The sequence below is a fragment of the Thamnophis sirtalis genome, unplaced genomic scaffold, assembly GCF_051295495.1.
Source record: "Thamnophis sirtalis isolate CommonGarterSnake01/CBP01778 unplaced genomic scaffold, rThaSir2_p1.2 scaffold_12, whole genome shotgun sequence".
Taxonomy (NCBI): Eukaryota; Metazoa; Chordata; class Lepidosauria; order Squamata; family Natricidae; genus Thamnophis; species Thamnophis sirtalis.
In genome coordinates this window covers 10,725,395-10,743,016 of record NW_028261392.1, presented here as the reverse complement: position 1 = coordinate 10,743,016, position 17,622 = coordinate 10,725,395, and the positions used below count along the sequence as shown (strand labels likewise).

Here is a 17,622-nt window from a genome sequence, read left to right as displayed (position 1 = left end):
AATGCTGGGAAGATGCTGGGTATAAAGTTTCCATCTGTCGCCATCCCTGAGGTTCCAAGCAAGCTGAAGGATCTGGAATGGTTGAACTTCCTTTTTCTGTAAGTCCCAGTATCCACAGTATTTAATTAATTGATCTTAGAATGTCACCTTTAGACCCTCTAATTCCTAAAGAACCTGTTGGCTCCTGGATTGTCACCAGATGACAACACCAATAAATCCTCCAAACTCCTAAAAGTGGAATTCCGCCCTGAATGCAAGCACAATTTTTCTATTAGTTGGAAAAGTGAGGTCTCCAGAGAAATGATTAAAGTTTTCTTCAAGTTGAACCCAGTTCTTGGTGCATCAGCATTGACATACCCACAATGTCAAGGATCCAAGTAATATACCTTCACCTTCAAAGACCAGCTCCAGGGTTGACACATACACTGTATTGTTTTTGGTTTACCATTCCTTTTTTCCTAAGATTCTCAATCTAACCTATCATTCTGGGAATCTGTGGAAGTTCTTCTTGCCCAACCTCCTTGATTTTGGGATTACGGTAAAGGTAAAGGTTCCTCTTGCACATATGTGTTAGTCATTCCCGACTCTAGGGGGCGGTACTCATCTCTGTTTCAAAGCCGAAGAGCCAGCACTGTCTGAAGATGTCTCCATGATTACATGCCCAACATGACTAAACACCGAAGGGCACTGAACGCTGTTACCTTCCCACCAAAGGAGGTTCATATTTTTCTACTTGCATTTTTACATGCTTTCGAACTGTTAGGTTGGCAGAAGCTGGGACAAGTAATGGGAGCTCATTCCATTACGCAGCACTGGGGATTCGAACCGCCAAACTGCCGACCTTTCTGATCGACAAACTGAGCATCTTAGCCACTGAGCCACCACGTCCCTTAAAGATTTTGGGATGAGCACTATACAAAACACTGCTTGAAAGTGGCAATGCGGAAATTAAAGACAGTTACAGGTGAATTCTCAAGTTTTGATAGATGAACTACTCCTGAAATAAAACTTTGTTCCAGTTTCTGGGTGGCCTGGCAAATATTCATGTGGAGGTAAAACCAAGAGAAAGAAGGTTTTAGTTGGAACCATGTTGCAACCTTATCTCTACATGAGCTGGGATAAAAGCTCTGCAGTTCACACATGAGTTGTCTTACAATTAATGTGGAACATAGCTTCATTTATGATTCCTGTTTAAAGAACATTGGATCAAAATGGGATGACAGAAAGGAGGAGATAGTTCGCATGATCATCAGCTGATGAAACTTTTGCACGGAGTCAGAGGAAAAAGACCTAGAATGGATGCTTCATTATCTCAGTTTGGGTGGACCAAATGTTCTCGAGGTGTGAACCATTCCAACTCACAACATCCACTTCAGGAAGTGGATTGAGAGATAAAGAGTTCTGAACAAGAAGACTTTGCCACGGAAGATCCTGGCCACTCAGCCCAGGAGTTCCGGGCAGCCTAAAATGCTGGCTGGAGTCGACCAGATCAAAGGCTCGTTCAGCGTTTGCTTGGGCGAAGTGCTGTCCTTGCGGTGAAGGGGGGAAGAAGAAGAAGACGAGAAATAAACCCGGGCTCCACCTGAGTTTTCAAGATCTTGATTCAGTCGCCAGGTCGGGAAAAGGAGGCGTTGGTGTTCTTTGAGGGATCGACTTGGGTGGGGTCTCCCCGGACTTCCTTTGAAACCGGGATGGGGGAAAACACGAGGGGAAATTGGGGCCGGCAGTGGAGATCCTAATGAAGCTGAAAAAGGCTGCTGGAAAAGCGCCTCCCCTTTCCCCATTAAGAATCTCTTCCAGGGATGCTCGCAAGGTGCTGGACAGCGCCTGGAAAGAAAGTCAAAGCTCCAGACCAACGCCGGAGAAGCCAGTCCGGTTGGGGGCGCCAGGGAGCTCTAGCACCCCCTCCCCTTGCTCAGGAAAGACCCCCGCTCGCTCCCTCGCCCGCCCGCCCACTCCCCTCCCGTCTTCCCCGGCTACTAACCCTGCGCTTAAAAACCCGGCAACTTTACGCGCGGTTCCTCGCCTCCTTCCTCACCTTCGGAGCGCAAAATACGGGGCGCTCCAGGTGCAGCCTCCGCCGTTGCTCAGCCGAGTGGTGGTGGTTGGGGGGGGGAGCGAGGAGGAGGAGGAGGGGGCTACTACTTCGCGTAGCTTGCTTTCCTTCCCCTTTCAGACGCTCGGCGGCAGCCCGGTTGCTTCCTGCGCCTCGGGCGCTGCGGACTCTCCGGCGCTGGGAGGCCCTGCCAGCCGCCTTGCCCCCCTCCGGGCTCGCCTCGACTCAGCTGCCGGAGAAGCCAACGCCAGCCTCGCCTCCGCCGCTGCAGGATGTCGAACTCGAGCAGGAAGGACTTTGACGTGAAGCACATCTTGCGCCTCCGCTGGAAACTGTTCAGTCACCCGGCGGCGCCCGCGGGCGGCTGTTTGCAACCGGACGGCAGCTTCGAGCACTGGGGCCCGAGCCAGAGCCGGCTGCTGAAGAGCCAGGAGCGAAGCGGAGGAGGAGGAGGGGGAGGCGCCTTCTGGAAGAAAGCCTCCTCCGCCTCGCCCTCGCAGTCTTCGGCCGCCGCCTGCCCGCCGCCCTGCGCCGTCTCTTCCCTGCCCCTCAACGGGACGTCGCTGCCGGCCACCCGGCTCCATGGGCTGGCCGAGCCGCAAGGCCCCCCGCCGGCCCCTCGCACCATCTTCTACGTCGAGTCTCTGGACGAAAGGCCAGGTGGTGGAGGAGGAGGAAGCAGCGGGGGCGACTTCGCTGAGTTCCCCCGCCAGGAGGAGAAGGCGCTGGTGCTGCGCGAAGTCAAGGGGGAGCCGCTGCCCTTCGCCGATGGAGGCGGCCGGGCAACAGGTGAAGGCGCCGCGCACAGGTAAGCCACCCAAGCGAGCCAGCGAGGGTTGCCCGGCCGCGCTGGAGCGCCCCTGGCCGGCCAAAGAAAGCCCAACATCGCGCAGCTCCCCAGCCAGGCTTCCTGTCTTGCTTTGCCCTGCCCTCTCTTGCCCTATTTTGCTCAGTTATGGGGAGAAAACCCTCGTTAGCTCGGCCAATTTGGGGGACAGCTTGACCCGGGACTTGGCGCGAAGATGGGTGGTGGGTCGCCTTTTAGGAAACCGGGGACCCTCGGATTTGAGGTTCGGCTCGTCGGTTAAGCCGGTCGTTTTTCTGGCACCGGGTTAGAAGGGCGCCCCCTCCACCTGCCTGCCGGTTCCTTCCCTTGACGTTGACTTTGGAGTCAACTGCGCAAAGAAGGTCTCGGCAGCGTCCGAACTTCGGAGTCTTTTTTTGTCGCTGGAGAAGAATCGCACGGTCGCCCGCCGAAGCGGTGGGGGAAGCCACTCGTTCACGCACGCCAAGAGTACAGTGGTGTAGTTAGGTTTTGCAAGCATGCTGCCTGAGCAGATGCTAAGCGACGTTGTGTGTCCAGTTGCTGTCGCGCGGGTTTAAAACAACTTTCTAGGTTATTCCGTAGCGGATTGACCACCAAACTGATCGGTAGAGGCAGCCGTTAAGCAAAACTGAAGCCGTGTTTTAAATCGCTCCAAGGGACAGTGAAGTCCCGTTTCAATCCTTCCCACTGGCACGAGGTTTACAACATTTCAAAACTCAAACTTCGCTTGAGAAGAATAGATCCGATTGCTCACCAACGTCTTAATTCTCTTTGGAAGTTCTAGAGGCAACAGATTTGTCTCTGTTTCTTAAGGTTGCAAGAGAACTGGGCTTCTAGTGAGAAAGCACTCCATGGTCTAACTTTTTTCATCACAAGTTGATGTGCCCTGTCTAAAAATAAATCCTCAACAGAGTTCTGCTTTAATAGGGTATGTTAGTACTTATGCAATACTCTTCTTTTTTCTGGAACCTGTTTCTTGAGTGTGAGTCTTGGATTTTTTTGTAGAGGGGTAAATATTGTGTTGTAAACCCATCCAATCATAGGATTGCATGTCCCAAAAACTCAACATTGTAAAATTACACGTGGCTTTCCTTACTTAAGCACATACTTTAATTATCTTTATGCACATACTTTAATTATCCTAAATTGCCACCAACACTATTTAGAGATCTGTTGTATCAAAACAAGTGAGCATTCTTAATTTTTGTGTTTGTGTTTATACACTATTTTTTCCCAGAAAGTTATTAACATCCTGTCTCCCAAGCTTTCTTACAAAGAACCCTATAATATTATTAATTAGTTACAGCTTTGAAACTAATAATCCTCTCATCTAGGCTCCTATTCTAAATTTAAAGAACTAAAATAAGCAAACTTTTATATAAGTTGGACTGCTATTTTGCAGGGACATTCATACATCTTTGCGCTCAAGATATTTATACAAAATGGAAAATTCCCTATTAGTAGTCCAAAGTTACTGATTTAAAAGTGTGTGATAGGGAAACTAGGCAAAGTTGTTTGTTTTATAAGAATTATGTGGGGGGAAAGCCCATTATTTCTGCATCCAATTTATTTTATTGATGGATTGATTTACCCAAATGGATTTAGAAGTAAGATAAAACAAAATGAAGGTCATTTAAAACAGAAGGGAAAAACAAAAACCAAGGTTACAGATTTGAATAGCTCCACTTGGGCTATTAGTTCCAGTACAGTTTAATACAAATTATTTATTCCCAAAAGGTTGGAGTTAGTTCCAGTACAGTTTAATACAAATTATTTATTCCCAAAAGGTCCATTAACAGCTTCTGAATAAATATGCTGGTATAGAGTTTCATATATATTTGCCTCAAAAGTTTCCATTTGGACTGGTAACATTTTTTTTTTAGTTTGAAACATTATTTTCAAAAAGAATATTTTCCCCTTTTTTCCTGATAACACTTAACAGAGTTGAAAATCTTGTTTCTTTTTTCACTATTTATTTTAATGCTCTTCCATTCATTCTACTCATGGGATGGCTTGAATTTCAGATTAAAGTTAAAAAGCACTTCTGTTTGCCAGATTCCAACCAGTTGATTCGATCAAAATTAAGCATATTGAAACCTGTTTGCTTCAGTGAATATTGACATGCCATCTCATCTGTTAAAAGTCAGGAGACTTAAAGATTCTTGACGAGATCTAATATCAAAAGGAAAACAAGCCAAGCATAGCGGGAACAATATTTTATGTTGCTAGAAATAAAGGAATTGTAAGCCATGCCATTAGGATTTGCTGATGTATGTACTTTTTAGCTGAAATGTTTCTAGCACTTGTCAAATAGCTAACCAAACCCTGACTCAGTTGTCAAGGGGGTTTATTCAGGTGTTTAAATGAGCATTGATAGCCTGAAATATTTTATTTAGAATTATGACATTTCCGATGCATTGAATTTGTTTCACCATTATGTCTATAGCCACAGGGCTCAAAGGGTCCCTTCCTTCCTTCTTCCCTTCTTTTCCTTCCTTCTTCCCTTCTTTTCCTTCCTTCTTTCCTTCCTTCTTTTTCCTTTCTTCCTTTTTACTTCTTTTCTTCTTTCTTTCTTTCTTTCTCTCCCTTCCTTCTTTCCTACTCTTTCTTTCTCTTTCTCCCTCTCTTCCTTCCTTCTTTTCCTTCCTTCCTTCTTTCCTTCTTTTTCCTTCCTTCCTTCCTTCTTTTTCTTCCTTCCTTCTTTCTTTTTCCTTCCTTCTTTTCCTTCCTTCCTTCCTTCCTTCTTTCTTCCTTCCTTTTTCCTTTTTTCTTCCTTCCTTCCTTCCTTCCTATCCAATATTAAGCTTTGGAGAGTATTGAAGCATATTTTCTAAATTTCCTAGTGAAGTTTATAATAATTTGAAATGTAACTACTTTTAAATGACTTTAGAATGTATCATGTTTCCCATAACATTCAAGTGAGAAGGTTCCCCTGAAATTCGGTGATGCTCAACTCACCGAAAACTGATTAATGTTTTTTATAACTTTTATCGCACTGTCCCAAATGAATACAAAGAGAAAAAAAATCTGTGTCACTTCATTTGTCTTTCTTCACACAGAGCACACGCATTTCAAAGAAACAGAGTACATAATCATTTTGAAGAAACTTAATGAATATTTTAAAACCAACAAACAGAATTTAATATAAATGGAAAGAGGGAGAAAAAAAAGGTAATCAAAGCAGCACAGTAGTGGGGCAAAGTTATGGAAAAGTTTCCTTCAACTTTCATGTGCTTCATTTTAATGGAAACTAGGCTAATAAATTTAGGTCATTTATGGGTTACTTATTTTCCCTATTAGGGACGTGATGGCTCAGTGGTTAAGACACTGAGCTTGTCACTCAGAAAGATTGGCAATTCAGTGATTTGAATCCCTAGCGTCACATAACAGAGTGAGCTCACGTTCCTTGTCCCAGCTTCTGCCAACCTAGCAGTTCGAAAGTATGTAAAAAATGCAAGTAGAAAAATAGGAACCACATTTGGTGGGAAGGTAACAGTGTTCCGTGTGCCTTCAGCATTTAGTCGTGCCGGCCACATGACCACAGAGATGTCTTTGGACAGTGCTGGCTCTTCGGCTTTGAAACGGAGACGAGCACCGCCCCCTTGAGTCAGGAACAACAAGCACATACGTATAAGGGAAACCTTTACCTTTTATAGGCACTGAAGAGAGAACTTTTAAAATCTTTCTTGGGTTTAGTTCAGTCCTTGAATAAAACATAATTACTGCTTCTTCATCTGAGTCAGGAACAACAAGCACATACGTATAAGGGAAACCTTTACCTTTAAGGCACTGAAGAGAGATTAAATTAGTATAACTAATTTGTATAAACAAGCGCAGACTTTGAAGAGTCGGGACGACTAGCACTACTTACAAGACTCCTTTCCTTATTTTCACTATTGTAACCCAGTCCCCCAGGTTTCCATACCAAATTTATGACTACAATGCATTTCCTCTAATAGGTGCACAGAGCTTGTAACTTGTGGCTTCACTTGAGAGACCGCCTGCTGCCAATTACCTCCACCCGACCAATTAGATACCATAGATTAGGCCTCCTCCGAGTCCCATCTGCCGGTCAATGTCGACTGGCAACTACGCGGAGGAGAGCCTTCTCGGTGGCAGCTCCGACCCTATGGAACGATCTCCCCGTGGAGATTCGTACCCTCACCACCCTCCAGACCTTCCGCACAGCCCTTAAAATCTGGCTATCCCGTCAGGCCTGGGGTTAAAGACTGTAACCCACCCGAATAGTATGAATGTTGTGCTTTTAATGATGTACTGTCTTATGTGTTAATTGTCTGTTTCCCCCCCTTTTCGAGTTGTAAGCCGCCCTGAGTCCCCCCAGGGAAAAGGGCGGCATATAAATAAATTACTCAATTACTCAATTACTCAACTCTCCAGATGCTGTTTGCTTATGCAGAATAGGCTAAGGAAAGAACATGGGTGGGAGATTAACTCATTCCTTGCTTTTGGAAAAGGACCATAAAAAGTAGACAGTGAGATTTCTTTTTTTTTTAATTAAAAAATGTATAAATGATCCTATCTATTACGTGAGCTGTTCCGGTTTGATCAGCTGCTCCATTCGGAAAACAGAAAAAAAAAAGATAGCTTATTTCGTTGAGCTGAGTAGAATAGCTCCATGCAAGTCTGGGGGGGGGGGGGGGAATGGAATCAGCTCCTTTGCCAAGCTAGGCAAGCAAAGAGTTTTCTTTGAGCAATTTGTTCATGCATATAATGATACACGAATCCATTTCAAGACAGGGAAGCCGTGAAGCTGATTTTTTTTTTAAAAAAATACCATTTGACTTCTTTTATTGAAAGGTTTTTGAGGTATTCATTATTATTTTTTTCAAATTGGGGGAGCATCCAAGCGTTCATAAGCATGTTGGTGATTCTATAGAATAACAGTCATGAAGTTTAAATCTTCTAGGATGGGTTTGTCCAGTTGCATTTAAAAAAAACCAGATTTTTCATTAAAAATATAATAGAAAGTGACTTTATATCTCAGCCCCTGAGATATCGGAAGACTGCTATCATGTCTCCCCTAGTCCTTCTTTCTATTAAACTAAACATACCCAGTTCCTGCAACTGTTCTTCATATGTTTTAACCTCCAGTTCCCTAAACAAAGATACTAGGGGACTGGGGGCTAAAACATATAAAAAATGGTTGCTGGAATCGGTTTTAACTAGTTTGATGAAAAGAAGGACTAGGGGAGACATGATAGCAGTGTTCCAATATCTCAGGGGTTGCCCCAAAGAAGAGGGAGTCAAGCTATTCTCCAAAGTCCCTGAAGACAGGACAGGAAGCAATGGGTGGAAACTAGTCAAGGAGAGACGCAAGCTAGAATTACCTGTAAGTAGAAATTTCCTGCCTAAGAGGGGGTTGGAGTAGATGACCTCCAAGTTCCCTTCCAATGCTGTTGTTCTATTCTATATTCTTTTGCAAGATCAGTAGGCTAGGATGGCCCAAAGGCTCGGATATCTTGACATCACTGGCATAAATCTATGAGTCTGTTTCACCTTCTGAAAAAGGAAATCTGGATAGGAAAAGAAAGGTTTACCAGGAAACCATTCTTTCAAGTAAACATGCAGGATTATGTGTTGTAAGTTTGCTTCAGGCATTCCTGGGGTCAGTAAGAGGCTTGAAAGCAAAGGGAAACCTCATGGCGATTCAGTTCTATTTCATTCCCTTCTCGAAAATGTCTTCAAGAACATGCCCGCTATGTTTGGTAGACTTTTTTTAAAGTTCTCGACGTGAGACAACAGACAAGAGACACTTGTAGTTTTGCACATTTTTTCTTCCTTGCTGTTTCTGGCTGAACAACTGTGGATGTTTGCGTTCCTTCAAACACAACCAGATCTGTTTGAGGTGGAATACCATCAGGGTTGCAAGATTCAAAGGATCCCATTGTGTCACGTTTTAGTACTGGCGCCAATTCTGTTTCAAGAGTTTTCTGTCCCTGGCTTCATATGACTGCTTATCTCTTTGCTTAGAAATGTTTCCAGAAGACCCAAGTTCTTTGGTCTTTTGATAGAGCAAAGAGGGGTGTGTGTCTGTGTGTGTGTGTGTGTGTGCGTGTGCGTTTAGATCTCTCTCTCTCTCTCTCTCTCTCTCTCTCTCTCTCTCTCTCTCTCTCTCTCTCTCTCTCTCTCTCTCTCTCTCTCTCTCTCTCTCTCTCTCTCTCTCTCTCTCTCTCTGGTTGTATCAATAAAGACACTGAAGCAAGGGGAAGAAAATGGAATCCACCTTCTATGCTATAGCTACATTATACACTAGGAATCACTTGCATTTTCTTTCAACTTAAAATGTGTCTCAACTACTATAAACCTTGAAAACACCTTGCATTGAATGGATATAAATCCCCTTTGCTTCCACCAGTACCTGGAGCATTGTGTGCTGGTTTAAGTATACAAATATCAACTAAGCTATGTTCAAACATTACAGGCACTTACATCCAATGGAACGCTATGCAATGTCCGTGCCGTTAAAATTCAATAATGCTCTGTTATTATTGATTAATGTTTATCTTCCCCCATCTCAAAACAGATCTCAATTTAACAGCCTATGGAACAACTCTAAACCTTCCTTTATTTATATCCTCTTAAGATAATTGTTTTTGCCAAACCCAAATCTCCCATTCAGTGTACACAATAAGCTTTAATAACACTAGTTATAATTTTCAGTTATAAACAAAGAATAAAATGTTCCTTTTCTCCTGTTATATTACAATAAAAAAAATAGGAAAGATATATTTTTTCCTTCCCCGCTTCCCTAGAATTCACATATTTCTTTTTTTCTGACTTATCCTAGAAGGAAGGACCATCTGGGGATCCATTTGCAGTTTTGAGAAATGTGGTAGAAAGTCTTTTAAAAAACCCTGTCTGGCAAGAAGGTTTGGCCATGGCAAGTTACAAAATGCCCCCTTAACAGGAAGACTATTCCATGGTCAACATGCACCCCAAGATAAGATTTATGAAGCCAAAGTTTTTTCTCTAAATAAAAATGCTTCAAGCTGTTGCTTTGCTATATATAACATGTACTTCGTGTTTGCCTTTTTAAAGTGGGGAGGGGGTGAGAGAGATTCTTAAAGGGTTGCCTTAACCAATCAGTATCTTGATTTATTTAGTTGTGAAGTTGTGTCCAACCCATCGCGATCCCATGGACAATATACTTCCAGGCCTTCCTATCCTCTACCATCCTCTGGAGTTCATCTAAACTCACACCGACTGCTTCAGTGACTACATCCAGCCACTTCATTCTCTCTTGTCCCTTTCTTCTCTTGCCCCCAATCTTTCCCAGCATCAGGCTTTTCTCCAGTGAGTCTTCTCTTCTTCTGATTAATTCAAGTTTCAAGTTTCAAGTTTAATTTTATTTATAGGCTGCCCAATCCTGGAGGACTCCGGGCGGCTTACAGAGAGGGGAAAAAAATAAAATAAAATAAAAATAAAATAGACAAGTTAAAAACAACACAGATACATTCATTTCAGTCGGGGCTGGACTTCAACAATGAGGTCAACAGCCCCAGGCCTGCCGGAATAGCCAGGTCTTGACAGCTTTTCTGAAGGCCATGAGAGTGGGTGAGGTTCGGATTTCTGGGGGTAGATCGTTCCAAAGGGTCAGAGCAGCCACAGAGAAGGCTCTCCTCCGGGGAGCCGCCAGCCGACATTGTCTGGCTGACGGCATCTGAAGGAGGCCCACCCTGTGGGATCTTACCGGCCGTTATGTGACATCAAATCACATCAAATCAGCTGTTAGAGATCCCATAGATAGCTTTTCTCCATCACCATCTAGCCGCAACTTAACAGAATAAGAGAGTTCAATGGGACCTTGTCCAACCCCTTGCTTAAGCAGGGAACACTATAACTGTTTCAAACAAATGGTTGTCCAATCTCTTGTTAAAAACTCCCACAACTTCCAAAGGAAAGCCATTCTACTGGCTAATTGTTCTCACTGTTAGTTAGTGTACTTTATTGTCTTTGCATCTCATACAACTAAATTAAATGCCATCTTCAGGGTACATCATAACTATAAAAATAAAACACAAACACACATCCTTCACAATCTATACAATTGAATTGAAAACCACTGATATTACATTAATATTGCACTAAGTAGTAGAATTCAATATAGTTACTGCCCTGGGACAGAAGCTGTTTTTCAGCCTATTTGTCCTTGTTTTTAATTATCCTGTACCGTCTGCCAGATGGTAATAGTTCAAAAAAGTGGTGCCCAGGATGAGATGGATCTTTAAGAATGTTTTGAACTTTCTTAAGGCAGTGGAAGCTATAAAGCTCTTCCAAAGAGGGCAGAGGGCAACCAGTGATCTTCTAGGCAATGACATTAACACTCTGGAGTTAAGGAAGTTAGTTCTTAGTTCTAAGTTGCTTCTCAAATCTGTAGCGCCACGTAACAGAGTGAGCTCCTGTTACTTGTCCCAGATTCTGCAAACCTAGCAGTTTGAAAGCATGTAAAAATACAGGTAGAAAAATAAGGACCACCTTTGGTGAGAAGGTAACAGCATTCCATGCACCTTCAGCATCTAGTCATGCTGGCCACATGACCACAGAGACATATTCGGACAGCACTGGCTCTTTGGCTTTGAAACAGAGATGAGCACTGCCCCCTAGAGTCAGGAACAACTAGCACATATGTGCAAGGGAAACCTTTACCTTTTATTGGTACTGAAGAGAGAACTTTTACAATCTTTCTTGGGTTTACTTCAGTCCTTGGATATAATATAATTACTGCTTCTTCATCCTTTTCCTTGTCGGTGAATCTAAAATAGAATTTGTAAATAAAAGCAAGCACAATTACTCTTTTGTATGGGTGTCTAATCCTTATTTATTTTATAAATAAAGTACATTACGATAAATATTTCAGCACAGCCATATATCCAGCCTATGACAGGAATGTCATTAGATGGGAATTAGCCTGACAGAAACTATTTTCAAATTTTGTAATGTTTTCAGCTGTGGAAAGAACATAATGTTTAATCTACTTGAAATAAGCTTTCATGGTGTTTATCAATGAGCTTGGTTCATTTCCCAGGATCTGAGCTACATAAACAATAGAAATGGGCAACACCTGAAAGAAAAGGAAAATTGCTGGTTCAAACTAATGTTTTCAAACTACCTTTTGGAACAAGGAATTAAGATTTGGACCCAATCTTTTGGCCTATATGTCTGATTCCCCTGGATCAGTGGTGGGATTCAATTTTTTTTTTACTACTGGTTCTGTAGGCGTGGCTTGGTGGGCATGGCTTGGTGGGCAAGGCAGGGGAAAGTTACTCCAAAATCCCCATTCTCTCCTCACCCCACTAACCTGCTTTCCAGCTCCGTTCTCCTGTTCAGGATAACAAAAGAAGATCAGCTGGGAGGCTGGAAAGCAGCGGGGGTGTGGCCAGCCTCTTTGCCTTTGAACTACTCAAAATTTCTGCTACTGGTTCTCCAGAACCTGTTAGAACTGGCTGAGTAACACCTCTTCTCAGGATTGTTCAGAAGTGTCTTTTAGTTTGTATGGCACTAGCTTTGGAGCCTGGGTAAAAGATTTGGACTGGGGCACATTCCATGCCCCATTTCATCTGGCATATCTTTGTAGCAGGGGTGCCAAACTGGATTGCTTCGAGGGCCGGATCAGCATTGTAGTTCTCTTCTGTGGGCCAGCCAGTGATGCTGGGGAGATGGGACAGATATCTCCTGCAGTACCCTGCCAAAATGGGGCATAAGGGGGGACTTGCACATTTCCCCTGCATCCTGTTTTTGGCCTGAATTGCCTCTTGTAGCACCATGCCAGCCAAAACAGGGCACGGTGGGGGGGGAATTGCATGGTCCCTGTGCCCCATTTTGGCTGGCAGAGTGCTGAAGGAGGCCATCCTGGTGTGTAATGGCTATTCACATCCCCCCGGCACTCCTTTGCCAAGCGTCAGCTATGGAGAAAAGGTGATTTTCTCTATTGAGAAAAGGTGATTTCCCCCCCTATTCTGGAACATGCTCCCCAACTGTGTCCAATGTGTAAAGAAAAAAAGCTATATGAACCTTTCAGAATCTGTTTGTGAGTTGGGCGACATACAAGGTGGATGGATGCATGGATGGATGCCTGGCTGCCTGGATGGATGCATGGATGCATGCATGGATGCATGCATGGATGGATGAATGGATGCATGGCTGGACAAAATTCTTAGCATCAGGAAGGATGAGGACTCATTTCTCATTTCCTGGTGGAGAAAGCAAAGGGGAAGAGGAATGTGAACTAGAATGGTGCTTGTCGTAGGTCCATTTGAAGTGGCAAGGGATGATGCACCAAGAAAATGTTTTTCACACAGCTGTGGGTGGTCCTTGGATCAAAAGGTCTGGCTTGAGACTGAGGTTTTCAACAGACCTTGCATCCATCTATCTATCTATCTATCTATCTATCTATCTATCTATCTATCTATCTATCTATCTATCTATCCATCCATCCATCCATCCATCCATCCATCCATCCATCCATCCATCCATCCATCTATATCATCTACCTATCCATCCATCCATCCATCCATCCATCCATCCATCCATCTATATCATCTATCATTATCTATCCATCCATCCATCCATCCATCTATCATTATATTTGTCCGTCTGTCAGTCCGTCCATCCTATCTATCTATCTATCTATCTATCTATCTATCTATCTATCTATCTATCTATCTATCTATCTATCTATCTATCATCAGCCATCTTTCGAATTTTCTCTTTTCAATCTTTGCTGGGGGGGTGGAGAGTAAATTCATTCATAGCTGTTCAGATAAAAGGGATGATTTGAAATTAACAAACATTATGTCTGAAGGTAGAAATGTTCACCTAATGGCAGTAATTACAAGCTAATTTTGAATAATTCTGAACCTCTGAAGGTGGATCAGTCCAATGAGAGCTTATAGGACATACCCATTTTTGTTGTGAAACTTGCTTTCCAATTCTAGCACAGAAGTTCATAATAAAAGACAAAGTAGATCAGTTGAGTAGGAATGTTTACAATATTCGATCAGGGAATTGAAATAATAATCCTTCCATCCAGTTGCTTTGGTTTCATTTGATTTCATTGATGGTTTGGAAGAAAATTTGTGAAAGGGAATGATGATCATTTAAAAGATTTCCCAAACATCACAGTAGCTTTTATTATATAATTTAGCTTTGTGGTTTTCAAAGACTGAAATTTCCAAAAATCAGGTATGCAAACATAAATCCCTGAAAAAAAATATACAGTTTTATTATTGCAAACCATTTGGTATGTAATTAAAGGGATATCATCCCATGCCTATAACTATATCATATTAGCGAGCTATTACTGAGGGATATATATTTGGAACAATTTGGAAACCATAATCAGGCCAATGAAAATTGGCTTTTTATTACAGAGTAGGAAAAGAGAAAACACTGATACACATTAGCAAACAGGATCATTATTTCCATTTATTGTTTAGAATGGCTGTAAATCAATATGAACGATCATTTTGAGTTGACGTCTGACTGTTTTTCATACCTGAGCCAAAATTTCCTTTTTATTGCTATCTTTTTGTTTGATAATATACTTTCATTGTATTTATCATTGTTTCCCAAAGTAATTTTTTTTCCATGTTGAATACTATGCATTTCTTTAAATCAATGCAACTATACTATCTCTGTGACATTATTTATAGTGCTATCTCAGCCATTATAACCTTTTCCTTTAATTTGTTTCCAAGAAAAAATTCTTAGAAATAAGACTGTAAATGAATTCTTGAATGAATAAGGTTATAATTTAAGAAAAAAAATAAAGGCAGGCTTCTTATATACCATCTGCCTAATTACCTACTGAGTTACTAAGTCAGCTTCTACACAGGTGTCATTTTAAAAAGTAAGGAATTTCCACTGTAAACACTATTTCACGAGAAAGAGTTATTTCCCCCCTGTGGTATGCCACTGATAATTTCCATGTTTTTATTAGCAACTTTAAGAATAACTTGAGACAGGTTTCCCATCATTTCAGATTTAGAAAATGCAAGGTGAATTTATACATTTGGAAGCATGTTTTCTTATGCGCTGTCTGTGTGTGATTCTAGAATGGTGTTAATTAACTTAGCAGCTTGAAGGCATGTGGACTTCAACTCCTAAAATTCTGCTGGGCTGGGGGATTCTTGGAGCTGATGTTCACACATCTTCAAGATGTCAAGGTTGAGATAAATTGTTCTAGAGCAGAGGCGCAGTCATGGATTGGTAGAAAGATTTCAGTTCAGCAGTGATGAAAGTCTAAGAAACAAGGAAAAGGATTTTCCTGGCAAGGTGGTGGGATAAGATCGAGAAAACAGATGGTGGAAATAATCTATGATCTAGAACACGGATCTCCAACTTTGCCAATTTTATGACTTGTGGACTTCAACTTCCACAATTCCTCAGCCAGCATAGTTGATTGAGGAATTCTGGGAGTTGAAGTACACAAGTCATACAGTTGCCAAAGTTGGAGACCCCTGTTCTAGAGCATGGATTATTTCCACCATCTTTATCCTTAATCTTATCCCAATGACTTGTCTGGACACCCTTTTCATTCCTCATTTCTCAGACTTTCACCATTGCTGAACTGAAATCTTTCCATCTATCCTTGACTTGGCCTCTCTCAAAAAGCCTTGCTCATCGCCTACCTTCCTCTAATGCCTCAGTTCCCAATATCTTCCTGCCTGCCAAGGAAACTGTTGACAAAACCATACAGATTTCACGAGCCTTGGATGCTGCCCTTGGAAGATGTCAACATAACGACAGAAGCACTAAATAAATAAATAAAGGATGGCCTCAGCCTGTTCACCTAATGGTTGGGGAGAAAAAGTTAAGGTTACATTACAGGGGCAAGGCTGAAAAATACTCATTCTTAGGGTAAGTGCAAGTGGGACACAGCCTCTGGTTTTCCAGCAGGCAAGGGATTTTATTTAGCCTTCAAGACAAAAAGAGTTGGGGGCTTGCCAGTTTGCCAAAAGTATTCTTCCTAGATCCCACTCGATTGCATTTAAGGGTCTTGGAAAATACCTACGCTATCCAATCTGATGAGGTGGCCAGATATTCTCAGGATATCATCTAAGTATAATGAATAAGAGTCTATGACTCCACCCACAGTCCACAGAAAAAGAAAAGTACTATTGGGTCCTTGTATTTGCCATGCTAGCATGAAGATGATGGATCTGGCATTTCAGATCAGCCTCCAAGCTTCCCATTCCATTGAAGTGTGAATGTGACTCATGCCATAACCGTTATTCTCTCCATACATTTTTAATCTTGAGTTTAGAACAGTGTTCAGCCTTTTATTATGCCTTTTTCAGTAAGAAAGCAAATGCTCAAACATTCATTCTGAGAGCCATATAAGTAATTGAGGTTTATTCTGAAGTGGAAGGTGGGTTTACACAGCTATAAAAATATATAGAAATTCATTGTGGATGAGTGCAGAGGGAAGCTCCAGGCCTCTGTCAGTTTGGAGTCAGATACAGGAAAGGCAGATTGAGAGCTGGATGTGATCTTTATAAATAATTTTGAGTGATGAGTCGGGACAAAACCAGAATAAATCCTAAAATAAAGTGATTAAAAAGAAGTATAATTTCTCCTTTGCTCTTTGCAGTCCCAGAGTTAGAAAATGCAAGTTGAAATAGTTCAGCTCTTCTGGGGACCTCATTTGACAGGAGTACATTTTGTGGGAAAACCAACCCCCACCCCCACCCCAAGAATGAAATGTTTTGGGGAATATTAAAAGAGGCAGAATAGTATATTTCCCCTAAAGGAAAAGAGGAAAAACATATTCCTAAAGGCAGAGAACAGCCCCAGTTTTCCTGCTACAGGAAAACAGCTCAAGCAGAAGCCTATAGTCTTTAGAGATGGATAGTTTATATCCATTAAGAAAGCCAGATCATCCTATTCATAAACAAAACACCTTCAGGAAGGAAGGAAGGAAGGAAGGAAGGAAGGAAGGAAGGAAGGAGGGAGGGAGGGAGGGAGGGAGGGAGGGAAGGAAGGAAGGAAGGAAGGAAGGAAAGGAAGGAAGGAGAAAGAAGGAAGGAAGAAGAAAGGAAGGAGGGAAGGAAGGAAGAAAGAAAGAAAGAAAGAAAGAAAGAAAGAAAGAAAGAAAGAAAGAAATGCTAAACGAAACATAGGGGAAGTCCGGTGCAAAGTTATACAGAAAACAGCTCAAGCAGAAGCCTATAGTCTTTAGAGATGGATAGTTTATATCCATTAAGAAAGCCAGATCATCCTATTCATAAACAAAACACCTTCAGGAAGGAAGGAAGGAAGGAAGGAAGGAAGGAAGGAAGGAAGGAAGGAAGGAAGGAAGGAAGGAAGGAGGGAGGGAGGGAGGGAGGGAGGGAGGGAAGGAAGGAAGGAAGGAAGGAAAGGAAGGAAAGGAAGGAAGGAAGGAAGGAAAGGAAGGAAGGAGAAAGAAGGAAGGAAGAAGAAAGGAAGGAGGGAAGGAAGGAAGGAAGGAAGGAAGGAAGGAAGAAAGAAAGAAAGAAAGAAAGAAAGAAAGAAAGAAAGAAAGAAAGAAAGAAAGAAAGAAAGAAAGAAAGAAATGCTAAACGAAACATAGGGGAAGTCCGGTGCAAAGTTATACAGAAGAAAAATAATAAAACGCTAAAATTAATCACACATGTACAATCCTGCTCCATAAAATAGTCAAAATTAACCCTAAATCTAAGGGAACCAACAAACATTAAGAGCTGTCAAATTTTTTTAAAAAGCAAAGGTTAAATTTAGG

The 17,622-nt window shown here is 42.2% G+C and overlaps 1 protein-coding gene across 1 annotated transcript in view; it reads left to right on the top strand.

Moving 5' to 3' along the window:
• Window positions 1-2,311: 2,311 nt before the first annotated feature.
• KLHL1 (kelch like family member 1) overlaps window positions 2,312-17,622 on the top strand; it is a 138,793-nt gene continuing 123,482 nt past the window's right edge. The window contains exon 1 of the mRNA XM_087726320.1: window positions 2,312-2,864. Within this exon, the coding sequence (XP_087582446.1) occupies window positions 2,329-2,864 (536 nt within the window). The 5' untranslated portion in view covers window positions 2,312-2,328. The remainder of the gene's footprint in view (window positions 2,865-17,622) is intronic.